Consider the following 15899-nt stretch of genomic DNA (forward strand, 5'->3'; position numbering starts at 1 on the left):
GTAACACTTTTGGGTATTATTCTCAGATATAATTATTTCAGCTTCAGTAATCAACATTTCAACAAGATGGATGCCTGGTTATGGGGAACTGCCATCATTTTGAACTTAGCTTTTTCAAATCTTACCCTGTTTTGGCCAGTAACATTTCATTTAACGGACGGTATGTGGATGATACTGTTGCCATATTCAATGGCAATGTGAGTGATTTCATATCTCTTAGTGACTCTCTGAACTACTTCCACGCGTAAATCAAATTTACATACAAATAGAAAATCAGTTCCATGAACTTAGTTTCTGGGACTTGAAATTGCGGCTGGTAGACAGAAAAATTAGTTCTGACATCCACAGGAAATTTGCTTTGACAGAGAACATCATCCATTGTTCTTCCTGTCATCCTTGAGGCACCATATGTCATTTCTTCATGCTGTGATTGAACACATATTTGAGGTAGTTCTTAGTCCCTCTGCTATTGCCACAGAGCGTAACAACCCTAAGAACATTGCTTTCAACAACAGGTATCTGGCTAATCTTGTGCAAAAACTATAGAAGTTTAAAACTAGTAAGCAAGACCATCCTATACTTAATGAAGATGGTGTCACTGGGAAAAAATATTTTACAAGTCCCTTCCTAGGGAACCTGTATCAAATTGCGAAGTTGTTAAGAAAACATGACCTCAATGTGGCGTTTTCCACTAATAATGTCACTAAGTTGGTGTTTATGCATAATGGGAGATCTACACTGACAAATATCTCAAATCTGGGCTATACAAAATTCATTGCAACTTGTGGCCTAGATTTTATGTTAGACAACTGGAGGGGGGTGGGGGGCTTTTAAAATTCGTTTTTGGGAGCACTTACTCAACAAAGATGGTGAGAATTCTTAGAAATCAACTTTTGCAGAACATCTTGAAACACACTTAAACCCCCCGGTGACCTTTACTTGATGTTGCCCCATACCGTTGACAATGGGTGCAAAATGAATCTTTTAGAAGAAGTTGAAATTTATGAACATATAAACCTTAATGCTAAGGATTTGATGGATGATCAACTTGCATTGAAAGACGTTGTTTTATGATTGTCGAGCGTCTCTGTTAAATGATTTACAGTGACCTACTTTCTGATGTTCACCTTGCGTTGTATCTCATTCAGAAGTCTAAGCTGCCTTGCTCACAGGTTTAATAGCAATTTTATTTTGTCTGTTCTGTGTAATATGTACTATTGACGTTTATGTAAGATAGATTTTTACGTTCTGATAAGGTCATCTTTATACAACAATGAACTACTACTTATTTTTAATGTGTAACTGTCACCTGTTTAACTTTTTAAACAACTTCTGTGGTTTATTAACTCACACACCCCAAGTTTTACTTAACATTTACGTACGGTACAGGCACTTTTCCACACAGCAAGTCAACTTGTAAACACGTGCTGGAGCCCCTTGTACGCCTTCGGCTCAGTGACATCTACTTCCTACTATCGAAGCAGAACTGCAGCTCACTTGCTTGTGTTTCCTCCTAATGAATGTCCAGCGTATGGCCTTATCTCCAGGATACTGAACAGTTCCATGTACCGCTGCTGTTATAGTGACCCACAACTTCACCATAAAATAATAAAATCCGAACGGTGTACCTTCCTATGTTTATCCCTTTACATAGTAATAATATTATTTTTCTGTGTCTGCATAACACTTGGTCCATGGTTTACAGTGTTCGTCAACCGTTTTATATATTTTTATAAGGTTTAATGCATTCTTGCGCTTCAGTTGTCGCAGAATTTATCACTGTTTGCATGTGTGCTGTTGCACTTGTTGATGTGAATTTGCAGCTATTGCTGCCACAGCGTCATGAATACTGGATCTATGATACAAGAACTTTAAATGATTAATGGAAAAACTCATATAAGATGTGAAACAAATACTAACAAAGAGATAGAGGGGCTGGCCAGTACTTACCTCAGCTCAGTACAGCCGATAGATACACATAAAACAGAACTGAAAATTTACATTCCTAGCTTTCGGAACTTTGTTCCTTCATCAGGGAGGAGAGAGGGGAAAAAAGGGGGGAAGAAGGGAAAGTGGATTCAGTTACTCACAACCCAGGTTATGAAGCAACAGGGAAAGGTAAACAGGGAGGGTAGCAAGGATGGAGGCATGATTGTCAGTGGGAAGCCAAAGATATTCTACTGTAAGTACTGTGCCAGCTTCAAACCAAAGAGGATGCATACAGAAGTAAAGAGGTATATAGTATAAAGATAAACACAACTATGTAGGATGAAAAGATGCGTGAATGGCTAAAGAGGAAAGGGAAAGAGGAGAAGACTGAAGAGTGAATGGGAGTGAGGTTGTTTAACGTAGGTTCAGTCCAGGGGGATGGCGGGATGAAAGGATGTGTTGGAGTGCAAGTTCCCATCTCCGCAGTTCAGAGGGACTGGTGTTGGGTGGGAGAAGCCAAATGGCACATACGGTGTAGCAGGTTCCTAGGTCCCTAGAATTATGCTGGAGGGCATGCTCCGCTACTGGGTATTGGGCATCTCCTAGGCGGACAGTTCGTCTGTGTCCGTTCATGCGCTCAGCCAGTTTGGTTGTTGTCATGCCGATGTAAAAGGCTGTGCAGTGCAGGCATGTCAGTTGATAAATGACATGTGTAGTTTCACATGTAGCCCTGCCTTGAATTGTGTATGTTTTACCAGTAGCGGGGCTGGAGTAGGTGGTTGTGGGGGGATGCATGGGGCAGGTTTTGCAGCGGGGTCGGTTACAGGGGTAGGAACCGTTGGGTAGAGAAGGTAGTCAACCTTCTCTACCCAACGGTTCCTACCCCTGTAACCGACCCCGCTGCAAAACCTGCCCCATGCATCCCCCCACAACCACCTACTCCAGCCCCGCTACTGGTAAAACATACACAATTCAAGGCAGGGCTACATGTGAAACTACACATGTCATTTATCAACTGACATGCCTGCACTGCACAGCCTTTTACATCGGCATGACAACAACCAAACTGGCTGAGCGCATGAACGGACACAGACGAACTGTCCGCCTAGGAGATGCCCAATACCCAGTAGCGGAGCATGCCCTCCAGCATAATTCTAGGGACCTAGGAACCTGCTACACCGTATGTGCCATTTGGCTTCTCCCACCCAACACCAGTCCCTCTGAACTGCGGAGATGGGAACTTGCACTCCAACACATCCTTTCATCCCGCCATCCCCCTGGACTGAACCTACGTTAAACAACCTCACTCCCATTCACTCTTCAGTCTTCTCCTCTTACCCTTTCCTCTTTAGCCATTCACGCATCTTTTCATCCTACATAGTTGTGTTTATCTTTATACTATATACCTCTTTACTTCTGTATGCATCCTCTTTGGTTTGAAGCTGGCACAGTACTTACAGTAGAATATCTTTGGCTTCCCACTGACAATCATGCCTCCATCCTTGCTACCCTCCCTGTTTACCTTTCCCTGTTGCTTCATAACCTGGGTTGTGAGTAACTGAATCCACTTTCCCTTCTTCCCCCCTTTTTTCCCCTCTCTCCTCCCTGATGAAGGAACAAAGTTCCGAATACAAGAACTTTGTCTGCCTCCCTAACACAAACACGAAGTTCAAAACCTCATGTCAACATAACACCGAGTCCGCGTAACAAAAAGTGATTTATTTCACTACTCTTTTACAAAACACAAAATACACTGATAGCTGCCAAAATATTTCGTGCCTTAACTTCTTAAATGTAATAGATAACTGACCTAAAAATACACCAGATACGTCCATAGCCGCACCAGAGGCTAAGCAGCCATTAAGTATTAGACCAAGTCCTCAATCACAGCCATATAGAATTAAGCTCAGTATCAAAGAGTCATAAGCTAAACACAGTATGGTTCGACATTGTTGTCCTTAGCAGGACGCAATACGACATACCACAGTGGTTGGTTCAGTCTGTGGCAGACGGGCTCTTAGATTATCGAGCTTGCTTCCTGAAGGTAAAGATACAACTGTTTCATACGATTTCTTCACTCACAATGTGACATTTATTTGCAACTGTTCCTTTGCAGTGTTTGCAGAATTGAAAAGTTCATAAAATTGAAGACTTTTATAGCTTTGAGAAGTAACATTGTATTGAAATATTCATATTGAAACTGTACAATGACTTGAACATGAGGCATCAAAATACTTTTTTCATATGGAAGGGATTTTGTGTTAAATAATACATGTGGGTAAAAAATTGTATTTTCAGTCTCATCAAACTTTATCACAAATTGATGATATGAATATAATAGAGGGAAACATTCCACGTGACCTGTCCTTTTTTCCCCTTAAGGTAAGTCTTTCCGCTCCCGGGATTGGAATGACTCCTTACCCTCTCCCTTAAAACCCATATCCTTTCGTCTTTCCCTCTCCTTCCCTCTTTCCTGATGAAGCAACCGTTGGTTGCGAAAGCTAGAATTTTGTGTGTATGTTTGTGTTTGTTTGTGTGTCTATCGGCCTGCCAGCACTTTCGTTTGGTAAGTCACATCATCTTTGTTTTTAGATATATTTATCACAAATTGGTTGCATTAACCTCTAAAATTTTTCTCTTACAGGTACATACTGTACATTCAGAGTTTATACGGGTTAAAAAAGAAAGAAAGAAAAAAAGAAATTGGCTATTGTTGTTAGTAGTGTCATTCGCAGCATCAAATGTTTGATAGCGTCCATCATTTTATTCATTTCATCATTCAAATGTACGTCTAGTAGCTGTGAATACATTTCTTAATGTCCCCTATTTCTGTTGTAATGGGGACAGGAACAGTAATTTCCGTTGTCACATTAGTTGTTGTGTGCATGAGTCAACTAACTAACTAATCTTTTGATTTCTGAATGGTCTCCAAAATGTGTCTGTGTCATAATTGGCACTGTACATACATCAACATTGACCAGAACAAATCCATCCATTGGTACTGTAGGATAATAATCTAATAATGTAAAAATGATCTGATTACTCTGCCATTGTATGTAAGAAAATAAATGCGCAATTTAAAAACAAAGAAAACAAAATGGTTATGATTCAAAGTTTACTGACTTCGCACCAACATCATTAAATTTGAAAACTGATGGAAGTGGTTTGACACTGGCAGTACCCAAAAACAAGCGGAGACATAGTAACAATAACAGAACAAGAAATTCAATAAATTTGAGTGACATTGCAGCTACAGAAAGATTATATGTTTGTTCGGCCGAGACGCAAAACTTTTCATGTTAAACGATTTTTGTTTTCCTTTAGAAGAAAATAAATGTATGAAATTGCTTAGTATTTTGTCAGAAAACTGTATTTTTTCTTACTAACTGATTTTTCATGTTAAACATTTTCCACTGTACGTATCTATAGTGATCAAGAAAAATGTATACTTCTGTTTTATATTTGTATATTTTCAGTGTAAAATTGCTTTGTCAGTAACATATAATTTTGTTCCTGTTTTAGGTTTCATTAGAAAGTGTAACAAGTGGCAATAGTGGTGTTGCTGTTAGTCGAATGACGCTAAGGGAGCAACAAGTCTTTCAGTTACGCCGTGAAATGGCACATCCTGGTGGAGTTAGATTGCAGTTACGTCGTAAGGACTGTGTGGGATCTGTTGCACTTGTTGATATATTTGGTTCTGTGTGGTGAGTTATATGTTGTTTAAAGAAAAGAATATTCTTTTTTCCATATGAACAAATCTTTTACTTTCATTTCTTTGATGGTCCACTCCGCCATAACACATTAAAATAATAATAAGATATTGTTTTAAAAATTTACCATTCCCAGTGGAACTCATCAAAGACAATCAGTGAAATTGCAAATAATTATTAAATTTAACATATTTTTTGTATAATCATCTTGACTAACTGTATTTATCAGGATACATTATACTGATTTCTACTGAATTTAAAATTCTCTACTTGTCATTATAGAGGCCAGCTACCTCCCTGACCTTGTAATCTTGTTTCAAAAACACCTTTTGTCTTTTCTTTGTACAGATGATAAATACATTCTCACCCACAACTACTTCTCCTTTCAGGGGAAGGTATTATACAAACAGTTCACCAATACAGCCATGGGCACTCACAGGGCTCCATCAAAAACTACTTGAAAAGGTGCATCACACTTGCCAACAGGTCTCTGTTCAGGCAGGTGATGCGGGTACTCTCGTTTTGGATGTGCCCACGAAGATTGTAATGGGGCCCATGATACTTCTGTCATTGTCAGCAAATGATACATTAGCACAATGTCTACTCGTATGCATCTGTTTTTTGCCTACAGTACATTGCATGTGCAACCTGTACTTTCAGGAATATTGCACCTCAATTATCTAACAATGATTTGAGGAATTCTTTATGAACACATGGGGTTGTAAGTGTGGCTCTCCAGGTCACCAGGCTACTCAGGTCATCAGACTTCACTCCCGAGGAGTACATTGACGGTGGTGTTCTCAACTTTGACCAATCTCTGTGAGTTTTTGGTGGCAGTTGAGTAGTCTTGGATCATGATAGGTCTCTAACATTTTTTCGTGTTTTGGGGAATCCATGCCAAATTGCATCATGCTATCATCAAAGCAACAGGGAATACTACACATTTCTATACTGTTTGTGGAGAAAGATGATCTGTAACAATTGGCAGTGCAGTGCTAATGTAGGCTTTCAAGTGCAAATTGCTATCAGTACTGCCTGAAAACCACAGTCACCAAGAGCTGTGACAACACAGGCAGTACCATAGAAACACAAACAAGCAAAATCGCAAAGCATCCACGTAAAGCCTACTTTAACTGTCAGGGATCTTCTTTCACCATACAGCTTATTGGTGAGTGTCTCAAATTCAGTTGATCGCAAGTGTGTAAGCAAATGTGTACACTGAACTGAGGCAGAAATTCTGAGCTCTGTAAAACAGTGTTTGACAGAATGGCATGTTCAGAGCTCTAGTATAGGTTGCTTGCCATCTTGCTGATACTGAAACTGTACTCAGATTTGGAAAAGGAAAGATAAATTGTTCAAGGCCTTCACTGTCAACACGGGAGTAGCCAGCTATGTCAGAGTATTGACTTTAATTACTGACATCTGCTCACATGTGCTGAGAGGCCTGGGACAGAGTGTGAGACAGCATCTACATTCAGTGGGAAACAGAGAGAGACATATCAATAAATTAATTCCACGCTGTTGGTGTGTGACACATAACGAGGTAACTTTCACTATCATCATAAATTTCTGTTAACCATGTAAATGCATTCAAGAACCAAAGATGACCGAAGAGATAGAGCTTCTTTTGACAGATAAGAATTTCACTTGGTATAAGTCGATGGAAGATTCAGAGTGTAGTGCAAACATCACAAGGCCATGCATCTCTGCAGCAAGCCATTGTACAACATAATGCGTTTCTGGAACACCATGCTGCATATTTTTGTTGATCAGTTTGCTTTTTCCAATGAAATGTTATTAGTCACTGAACAGAACACTATGCCAGCTTGTAAGTGATAATGTACATTTTCTTGAATGAATGGCTATGTGTAACAAAGCTGGATGTAAATCACATATAATTTGTTTGGGGATTATTCTCGACAATTTCAGTACAGGACCTAGACATGGATCAAATAAAATAGCTTTGAGTTATCTCTCAGTGATACATTTGTGCTCGCATTCCAACGTGTGCACTAGCTACACTGTCATGGGGCAGCCACCTAGACAACAAGCTGAATTACCTCTCATATTGAATACTGATTTCACCTTCTGCACGGATCAAAATATGTGAAACACTGTTCCTTGATTTCCTGTTTTAGATGGTATGATATCTACTAATAGCTAAACTATCCTGATTCAGAGAGTCTTGTGACCAGTACTGGCAGATCCTTTGAATTCATGACACATTTTCTTTGAGAGTTACTGCTCTTTGAGTCATGGAAGGAGATGATTTCTGAACTATCAAAAGTAATCATTCAAAATGCTGATCTGCACTCAATGCCTCAATGGGACTGCATTTTTAAAAAGATCAACACACACAGGTGGTCGTGGAGACGTTTTCAAAACAGTTGCATAAGGGTTGAAATTTGCAGTAATGTATCAAACCAGACATTTTCTTGGATATCTGTTTTTTCTTCTTTTATTTGCAAGAATGTCAGCGGATGTAATCTCAGTCTTACTCATTGTAACTTAGTGTCCCTTGTATCTAAGAACATCAGAAAATAAAAAAAATTAAAAAATGGTAACTGAACCTGCTGTCTATTTTAATTGGAATCGACTCTTTTTTTTCCTGGTCCAGCACCTTTGCAGTACCTCATATTGCTTGCTGATATACAGAGCTCTAACGTTGCCTTACTTTACATTCTTCTCTTTCCACAGTGCTCATATCTTGAATTCCATCTTCAAAAACTTTTGTTATTTGAGTCGAAACTCAAGTTTCTTGATTCATATGCTTCTCAATCCAAAGTACTTGGTGCATCTCTTCTTAATGACATACAGGATCTTTTATGCTTTACTTGTAATTTCTCTCAGCATTAGTTATATGTTTTTAACTAATCACCCTTTTTTTGAACTTAACATTCAGCTGTAGTTAGGCTTCAGTGTAATCCCAATCTATTAGTCTCTTATTTTGTGGTTGGTAAGAAGATTTAAGCTTGCACAGTTTGAATGACAAATTCATTTTATTTGTGTCTCATTCCTTCACTTATTTTCCACCAAATTGACTCAGTTTTAGCATACACGTTATCTTGTGTGCTGGTGAGCTTATAGCTCATGTCTTTAGGTTTCAGAAATACATTCAAGACTATACCGCTCTGTCGACTGATAACCAGTATGTAATCAGCAGGGGAAGTTCCAACGTATGTGATTCAATAAAATCTCGGTTTACAAGCCGTGTCATTTCAAATAAAACACTCGAGCTTTTGATAGCTGCCTCTGCTATCGTCATCAGGATTAGGAGTCAATGACTGACGTGGCTGACACGGTGTTCTGCTTATATAGATGTAATGGTAGCATCAGGAACCTTCCAGAGAGAGCTGGAGTGATGCATGCAGGAATGTTGGACAGCTCCTAGTGGCTCTGTGCCACCGTGGGGCCAAGTGTTGTCACATGGGCGAGCGGCCGGCGTCACCTATGTCTTTGCTTTCACTTAGTGTCCGAAGCCCGCCCCCATGCCCTACTAAGTGTGCAGCCTGGTCTCTGTTACAATTGTTGCTGTTTATTCTAATTCCGGCCATTTCTTTGATAACAGACTCCCAGTATGATGATGTCTGTACCAAAACTCTCATTTTTTCAAATTGCAATATAAGCTCATTTTCTGGGCAATGTGCAGCCATGGCCATCTTCTTGAGTTCCCATTATTTTACATATTGTGATTGCTGTGCACAGTGCTCTGCAACAGTGTGAATGATTTGACCTGTGTAAATACTATCACATTCACAGCGGACAAGATAGATGCCAGGAACTTGAAGACCTATGTCGTCTTTAACAACGTGTAGCATATTTCTTATCTTGGAGGCAGTCCTGAACATTGGTCCAGCCCATGTCGCAGCGCGCGCCCTATCTTGCTAATAGCTCCACATTGTGAAACGAGTGCAGCTGGCTTGGCCTCTTCCGCCGATTCACAAGGCATCTTTCGCCAATAGCACTGGAAAGCCTTACCTGTTTCTCTCTTGCTGGAGCCATTTCTCTGAACACGTGCATCAAATGCTGAAATTCAGAGTCTAGATGGTCATCAACAGAAATAATCTTTGACCTGTGTACTAATGTGTTCAGCACAACTTTCTTATGTACAGGGTGGTCAAAACTGTTGATATTTAAGGACTGGTCAGTGTGTATACATTTCCTATACTCTGAATGACCTAGCCAGCCACCTGCCATCCATTCAACTAAAATATCTGAGAACGGAAGCTTGCCATCCTTCCCCCAACTTGACTGTAAATTTAACGTTGAGATGGACATCGAACAGGTGGTTGATGAACTTTTGCAGTGCATTTTCACCATGAGGCCATATCAAGACGGTGTGATCGATGTACCATAAGAAGCAAGATGGTCGCAATCTTGCAGAGTTCAAAGCTTGCTCCTCAAAGTGCTCCATGAAAAAGTTTGTGACAGCTGGGGACAGTGGAGAGCCAAGGCTGTGCCATCCATTATCTCACAATATGTGTTGTGATACATAAAGAACGTTGTTGTTAATGCATGATGATCTCAGGTGGAAACTGTTGGGCCAAAAGATCCAGGATGCCTTGTACTGGCATTCTTGCAAAATGCTACACAATGCCCAGACTAACCATTATGTCTTTTTGCCTATTATTACTTTCTTAAATGTCACAGTGAATGACTGCAAGTTAACAATGTGAGTTTCTCAGTGTATCAGTTTGGGTACTAATGACCCTGCCAGATGTTTTGCCCATCTGTAGGTGGGTAAATTGATTGCACTAACTATAGGCCCCAGAGAAATATTTTCCTTGTGTATCTTCGGCCATCCATAAAGTCTGAGAGGTCTGGCAACACATGGCACTAATTTCTTCACCACTTTTTCGGCATACTGGAGTCCTTTATTAACTTCATTTTCTTTCTGACAATGGTCTGCATTGAATTGCAACTAAGCTTCTGATACGTATCATCTTCTAATAAATGCAGCACCTCCAGATGGTACTCTTAGGCATGCAGGATGACTGTCATTTCCTTTATCGGCTGGGAGGACAACTGAGTTCTCATTCTCATGAAATAAGCATAAGCCATGTTGTTCCTTCCAGCTAACAGTGGCTTAGCTTTCAACAGGATAAGGCGAGTAGATACTCAGACGTCATCACCCACATCGTGTGAGAGATACCTAATGTACTGCTCTATTCCACTGACAGTATCCAGTATTGGCAGAATTGCGGTGCTGGAGAAAAATTAAGGCCTTCACTCAGTGCTGCAACATTGCCATCATCCGGTTCTTGGTTGGAAAGATTAACGACAGTTCTGTGGGTTTTATTGGACTTCAATCAGCACCTCCGCAAGTTAAGTGGTCAAACTTGGAACATTGCTTGGATGTCATCTTGCACTAGCTCGCATGCTGTTGTAGTGCCATGGGTACATCTACCCACTCCCAATCAAAGAGCGACAAGGTTGATTCTAGAAGTATACAACAATCAAGTGGGTTTCTGGCATTAATATCAAGTTCATACCTTGTCTGTTGTATTCATTGTCTCGCTATGGCATGACTAGTTTTCTTCAAAATTCTGTCCAATGCAACTATTCGAGTCTGGTGCTTGGTTACAGCAAAGTGAGGAATTACCTCCTTGTCCCAGCAGCGTTGTAAAACTGCTAAGGAACTCAGGAGATGTGATTTCTTCTTTCACAGTTTCTCTAACAGTTGCACACTGTGCATTATGTCCTCACTATAGAGGAATGATATACGTCCTCAGCAGGCGTGGCTCGTGGTTTCTATACTGGGGAAGGCTGCGGCATTTATCGACCGGAGCCAACATAGACCTTGGGTTACGCTACAGATTAGTCTGACATGAACAACTAAGAATTCAGGGGGAGGGAGGTGGGCAGATCACTCTCTACCCATAATTTTACGTACTGTATCTTCTATAATCAGGTATTAAATATCATTAGAAGCTAACTTTGAGTTAAAATCTTTGGTTAGTGTTTTTATACGTCATCATTACATTTTCTGAAACTTTGCAGCAAATCATATGAAAAGACACGTTTCCGAGAGATCTTTAATGCGATGAATGTTAACTTTGTGGCTGCTTAATATTTTTGGTGTTTTCAGTTCTAAACTTAAGGCGTTTATTGTGATTTACCTCCAAATCTCGAAGTTTACGAGTTCGCATGACGATACTGTGATGTTTTGGTGACGTCACAGGTCTTGTGCTGTGATTGGGTGGCATGAGCAATCCGTGCAACTGCCATATTAATTCACATGTTTGAGAAGCAAACAGTTCGTATTTATTGTGTATTATGAAAATATGCATTTATGTGAAATAGCGCACTAAAGATCTCTCCAAAATACGTCATTTGTAGTACGGTTTGTTGTGCTAAAGTACACAAAATGTGACACTGGAGCTCAACACACTGTACCGATACCAAAAGTGATTCGTTTCGGAAAATGTCATCACGTTTATGACTGGCTAAACATGACACTACCCTTTTTTTACTCACTTCACTTAATAGACTAAGTAGGACTTAATATAAAGAAATTACTCTTATCAATTATGAATGCACTTTTGCTTACCTCAATTCATTTGTTTATAGACGCAGTCAGCTCATCTCCCCTTCTGCGCAGCAAAATGAAATTTGGCCGATTCAGTAATTCTTTTTCTAGGGAACAAATTGCAAAGGCATGAAGTCTGTCCTCACTCATAGTGTTCCGCATAAATGTTTTCACTTGCTTTAACATAGAGAAGCAGCGTTCTGCCTCTCCAGTCGTCATAGGGAAGGTTACTATCATTTGCAGAAGTTTTACACTTTCAGGAAAAGCTTTAGCCAGATTGTTATCGTAAAGAAAGTTCAACAAAGTCAAAGCACCTGATGCCTTCATAAAATCTTTTCAGCTGTACAACACGTTCAGCTCATGACGTAGATCTGAAGACTGTAAATTGAACGAATTAACAGCTATTTTAAGCTCTTTTTCTGGAAAAATAGTTTGATGTTTTGCAAACAACGAAGGATCAAACAGCTGTGCGATCGATAAGTGATCATTGAAACTGAATCGTTCTCTGATCTGAGTTATGATGAGGTCGCAAGCGTTTCGTGCACACACTATTCTTGATTCTGTGAAACGTCCCCATTTTGCAGTTGGTTCTACCTGTTCCCAGTGACGTCAGTTTCAAGTGAGACCCTAATTTGCTGGACAGAATATGCAAAGTGCGATACATGTTCAACAGTTTTCACTGCATCAATATTCCTCTGCTGCAGTTGATTAAAGAGAATGTCACAATGAGGCATGACTGTATTAAAAAAATTTAACCAGAATAGGAAATCTTCGTCTCGTGGGAAACCCTTCAGTCCCGTGGCCTCACTCAACAATTTCCTTTTGGTATTTGTACATAGCGTACGGCTAGAAGACTGGGAAAAAAAGGTGGAAATTCCTTCCAAGTTGCTAAAGAAGATCCGCACTTGTTTATTGCCCGTCACACAACATTCAACAATTATATTTAACTGATGGGCGTAACAGTGAATAAAGTGAGCAATCCTGTACATTTCTCAAATTCTAGTTTGAACTCCACTTTTATGGCCACTCATAACAGGAGCACCGTCGTAACACTGAACTATCAGTTTTTCAGGTGTTTCATGTACATTCATTTTCTCTAGCTCGCAGAGAACAGCTGCAGTTACATCATCTGCAATGTGGCTTTTTGGGCGTACAAAAGAAATAAATCTTTCATTTATTTGTCCCAGTACCTCATAGCGAATTATTAGGACCAATTGTGACAAATTTGCACAGTGAGTAGTTTCATCAACTTCTGTTGCAAGAAAGTTTGCCTTCGACAGTTCACTCCTGATGAGATTGAGGCATACCTCATAAATTGATTCCAGGAGTTCATTTTGAATTGTCTTTGATAGGCCTAAGAAGACACAGTTTTCTGATTTCTCAGTGTGCTGCTTCAAGACGCAGTCCAGTTCTGCCATAAGACTGACTAATCCTCGAAAAATTCCTGGGTTTTTGGAATCTTCTGTTTCGTTGTGGGCCCTTACGGCAATCAGTTTACCCAGAATATACTGATTTTTTGATACATTTTCATTATATATCTTTATATTACGGCGGTAAGCCCTGTCTAATTGGCACATAATGTCCACTTTCCCTAGCATTGAAAACTCAATGAAACCATTTAAATGTTTTTCGCTGGAATTATGTTTTTTCACCTTTGCGTGAAAATTCTTTAAGTCAGTGATACCAGTTTCAGTCCAGGCACTATCAGTACTATTTGTAAGAAGACAGGTGAAACAGAAAAATGCATTTTTCACTTCACAACCACTCAGCATCACCGTACATTGCTCTATTAAAACTGAGTTCGTATCCTTGCCTAGATTTGCACTGTTTCTGTTCTTGATTGATCGTTAGATCAGGTCTGGGTGCACCAAGTTCTTTCACTTTCATCCTATGGCCGTGTTCCAAGTTTTTACATATTAAATTGCACACTGAATTCATATTGCGCTGGTTTCACACTCGTGGTACGTCGCAGATATTCACAAGCAAGTAAAACTCACTAAAATCTTGCAAAATACACTCCGAAAAAGAAACTTGCTAATATCACACGGTATCAACAAAAGCAGTCAGCATCAGCAAGCAAGGAAAGTAAAACAATGGGACAAATTTTGCGTGCTTTGTCCTCTAATCATGTATGAAACTCTCACTAGATGGCAGTACTGTTATGTTACTGTAGTCTAGTGCACTCTGGCGGGATGTTTGCAAACTTATTCTAAGTGTGGATAAAATAGCCAATGGCAGAAACAAAACAACTATGTAAAACATCATCAAAACAATAATACTAATCGTTGATTAATGACGCATCGAAGTGTAGCAGAGACGTGCAAAGACAGAGATTGAATAGCGAAGTTTCGCCCACTCTACATTCCTTTATTACATAGATAGTGGAACGTGAAAAAGTGTGGTGGTTGGTATGACACCCTTAGGCTGCAAGCTCTGAGCCTTCGGGTCACCCATAAAGAGCAATACTATGTAGAAGCCACGCCCCCAAACCACTACTACATGCAGCTTACGGACGTTCCAAGGCGCAGCCTAAACACTACTAACCGTTCGGAAAACATCTATCGATTAAAACAATTCCAAAAACGTTGACCGTTGAAATATGCAAAATTCGTCCTGATAATTTAAATTATGTAATATATTCTTGCGAAATTTACTTTAACATATATTTTGGGGCGGCTGGGCCTCAGAGCCTTTAATTATGAGCCGCGCCTGGTGCTCAGAGTCTTAGACGGTGGCATGCTGCAAAGTCTTGATTTACAAACCGCATCATTTTGAATATATGCACATTGACTGGTACTTAAATGCCAATAGTTTTCACCATCCTGTACCCAAGAAAGCGGTACTAATCACGTTAGTGCACAGGGCAAAGACTATTTCTGATGATGACAGTGATTTAGAGTCTGAATTTCAGCATTTGAAGCATGTGTTCAGAGAAAATGGTTCCAGCAAGGGAGAAATTGCTAAAGCCTTCAAGTGCCACCAATTAAAGACACCTCATGAATTAGTGGAAGAGGCCAAGCCAGATGCATTCCTTCCATACCGTGGAGCTGCTAGCAAAATAGGACATGCACTGAAGAGAACACGGACTGTGCCCAGTGTTCCAGCCTGCCTGCAAGATAAGAAATACATTATGCCCTGTTAAAGACAACATAGGTCTTTGAGTTCCTGGCATGTATAGTTTCCTCTGTGAATGTGGTCATATTTACACAGGTAAGATCATTTGCACCATTGCCAATCATTGTGCAGTGCATGCATGACATATCAAACAAAGGGAACTTGAGAAGTTCACTACGGCTGAACATTACCTAGAAAACAAGTACATAATACGATATGAAAAAATGAGAGTTCTGGCACAAACATAATCATACTGGGATTCTGTTATCAAAGAAATGGCCAAAATTAGAATAAGTGGTACAATTTTAACAGAAAACAGGGGTACACATTAGTAAGTCATGTGGACAGGCTTTGGACACTGAGTGAAAGCAAAGACGTAGGCTTGACACTTGTAGGAAGGTGGAAGCAGCAGTTTCAAATGTGTTGTCGGTTGCTCGCACCACGTGTCATCACTTGGTCCCATGGCAGTATGGGGCCGCTAGGAGCTGCCCAATCCGTGTCCCGCGAATATGCTCCACTCCGGCTCTCACTGGAGGTTCCAGACGCTGCTAGTACATATGTATAAGCAGAAAACAGCACCAGCTGTGGCTGTCAGTGATTGCAGCTCCTGATGATGG

At 40.1% G+C, this 15899-nt stretch overlaps 1 protein-coding gene across 1 annotated transcript in view; it reads left to right on the plus strand.

Annotated features, from left to right (window-relative positions):
- Positions 1 to 15899, plus strand: part of LOC124795397 — a 128093-nt gene that overhangs the window by 96841 nt on the left and 15353 nt on the right. The window contains exon 11 of the mRNA XM_047259412.1: positions 5452 to 5633. Coding sequence (XP_047115368.1) covers positions 5452 to 5633 — 182 coding nt within the window. The remainder of the gene's footprint in view (positions 1 to 5451; positions 5634 to 15899) is intronic.

The sequence above is a fragment of the Schistocerca piceifrons genome, chromosome 4, assembly GCF_021461385.2.
Source record: "Schistocerca piceifrons isolate TAMUIC-IGC-003096 chromosome 4, iqSchPice1.1, whole genome shotgun sequence".
Classification (NCBI taxonomy): domain Eukaryota; kingdom Metazoa; phylum Arthropoda; class Insecta; order Orthoptera; family Acrididae; genus Schistocerca; species Schistocerca piceifrons.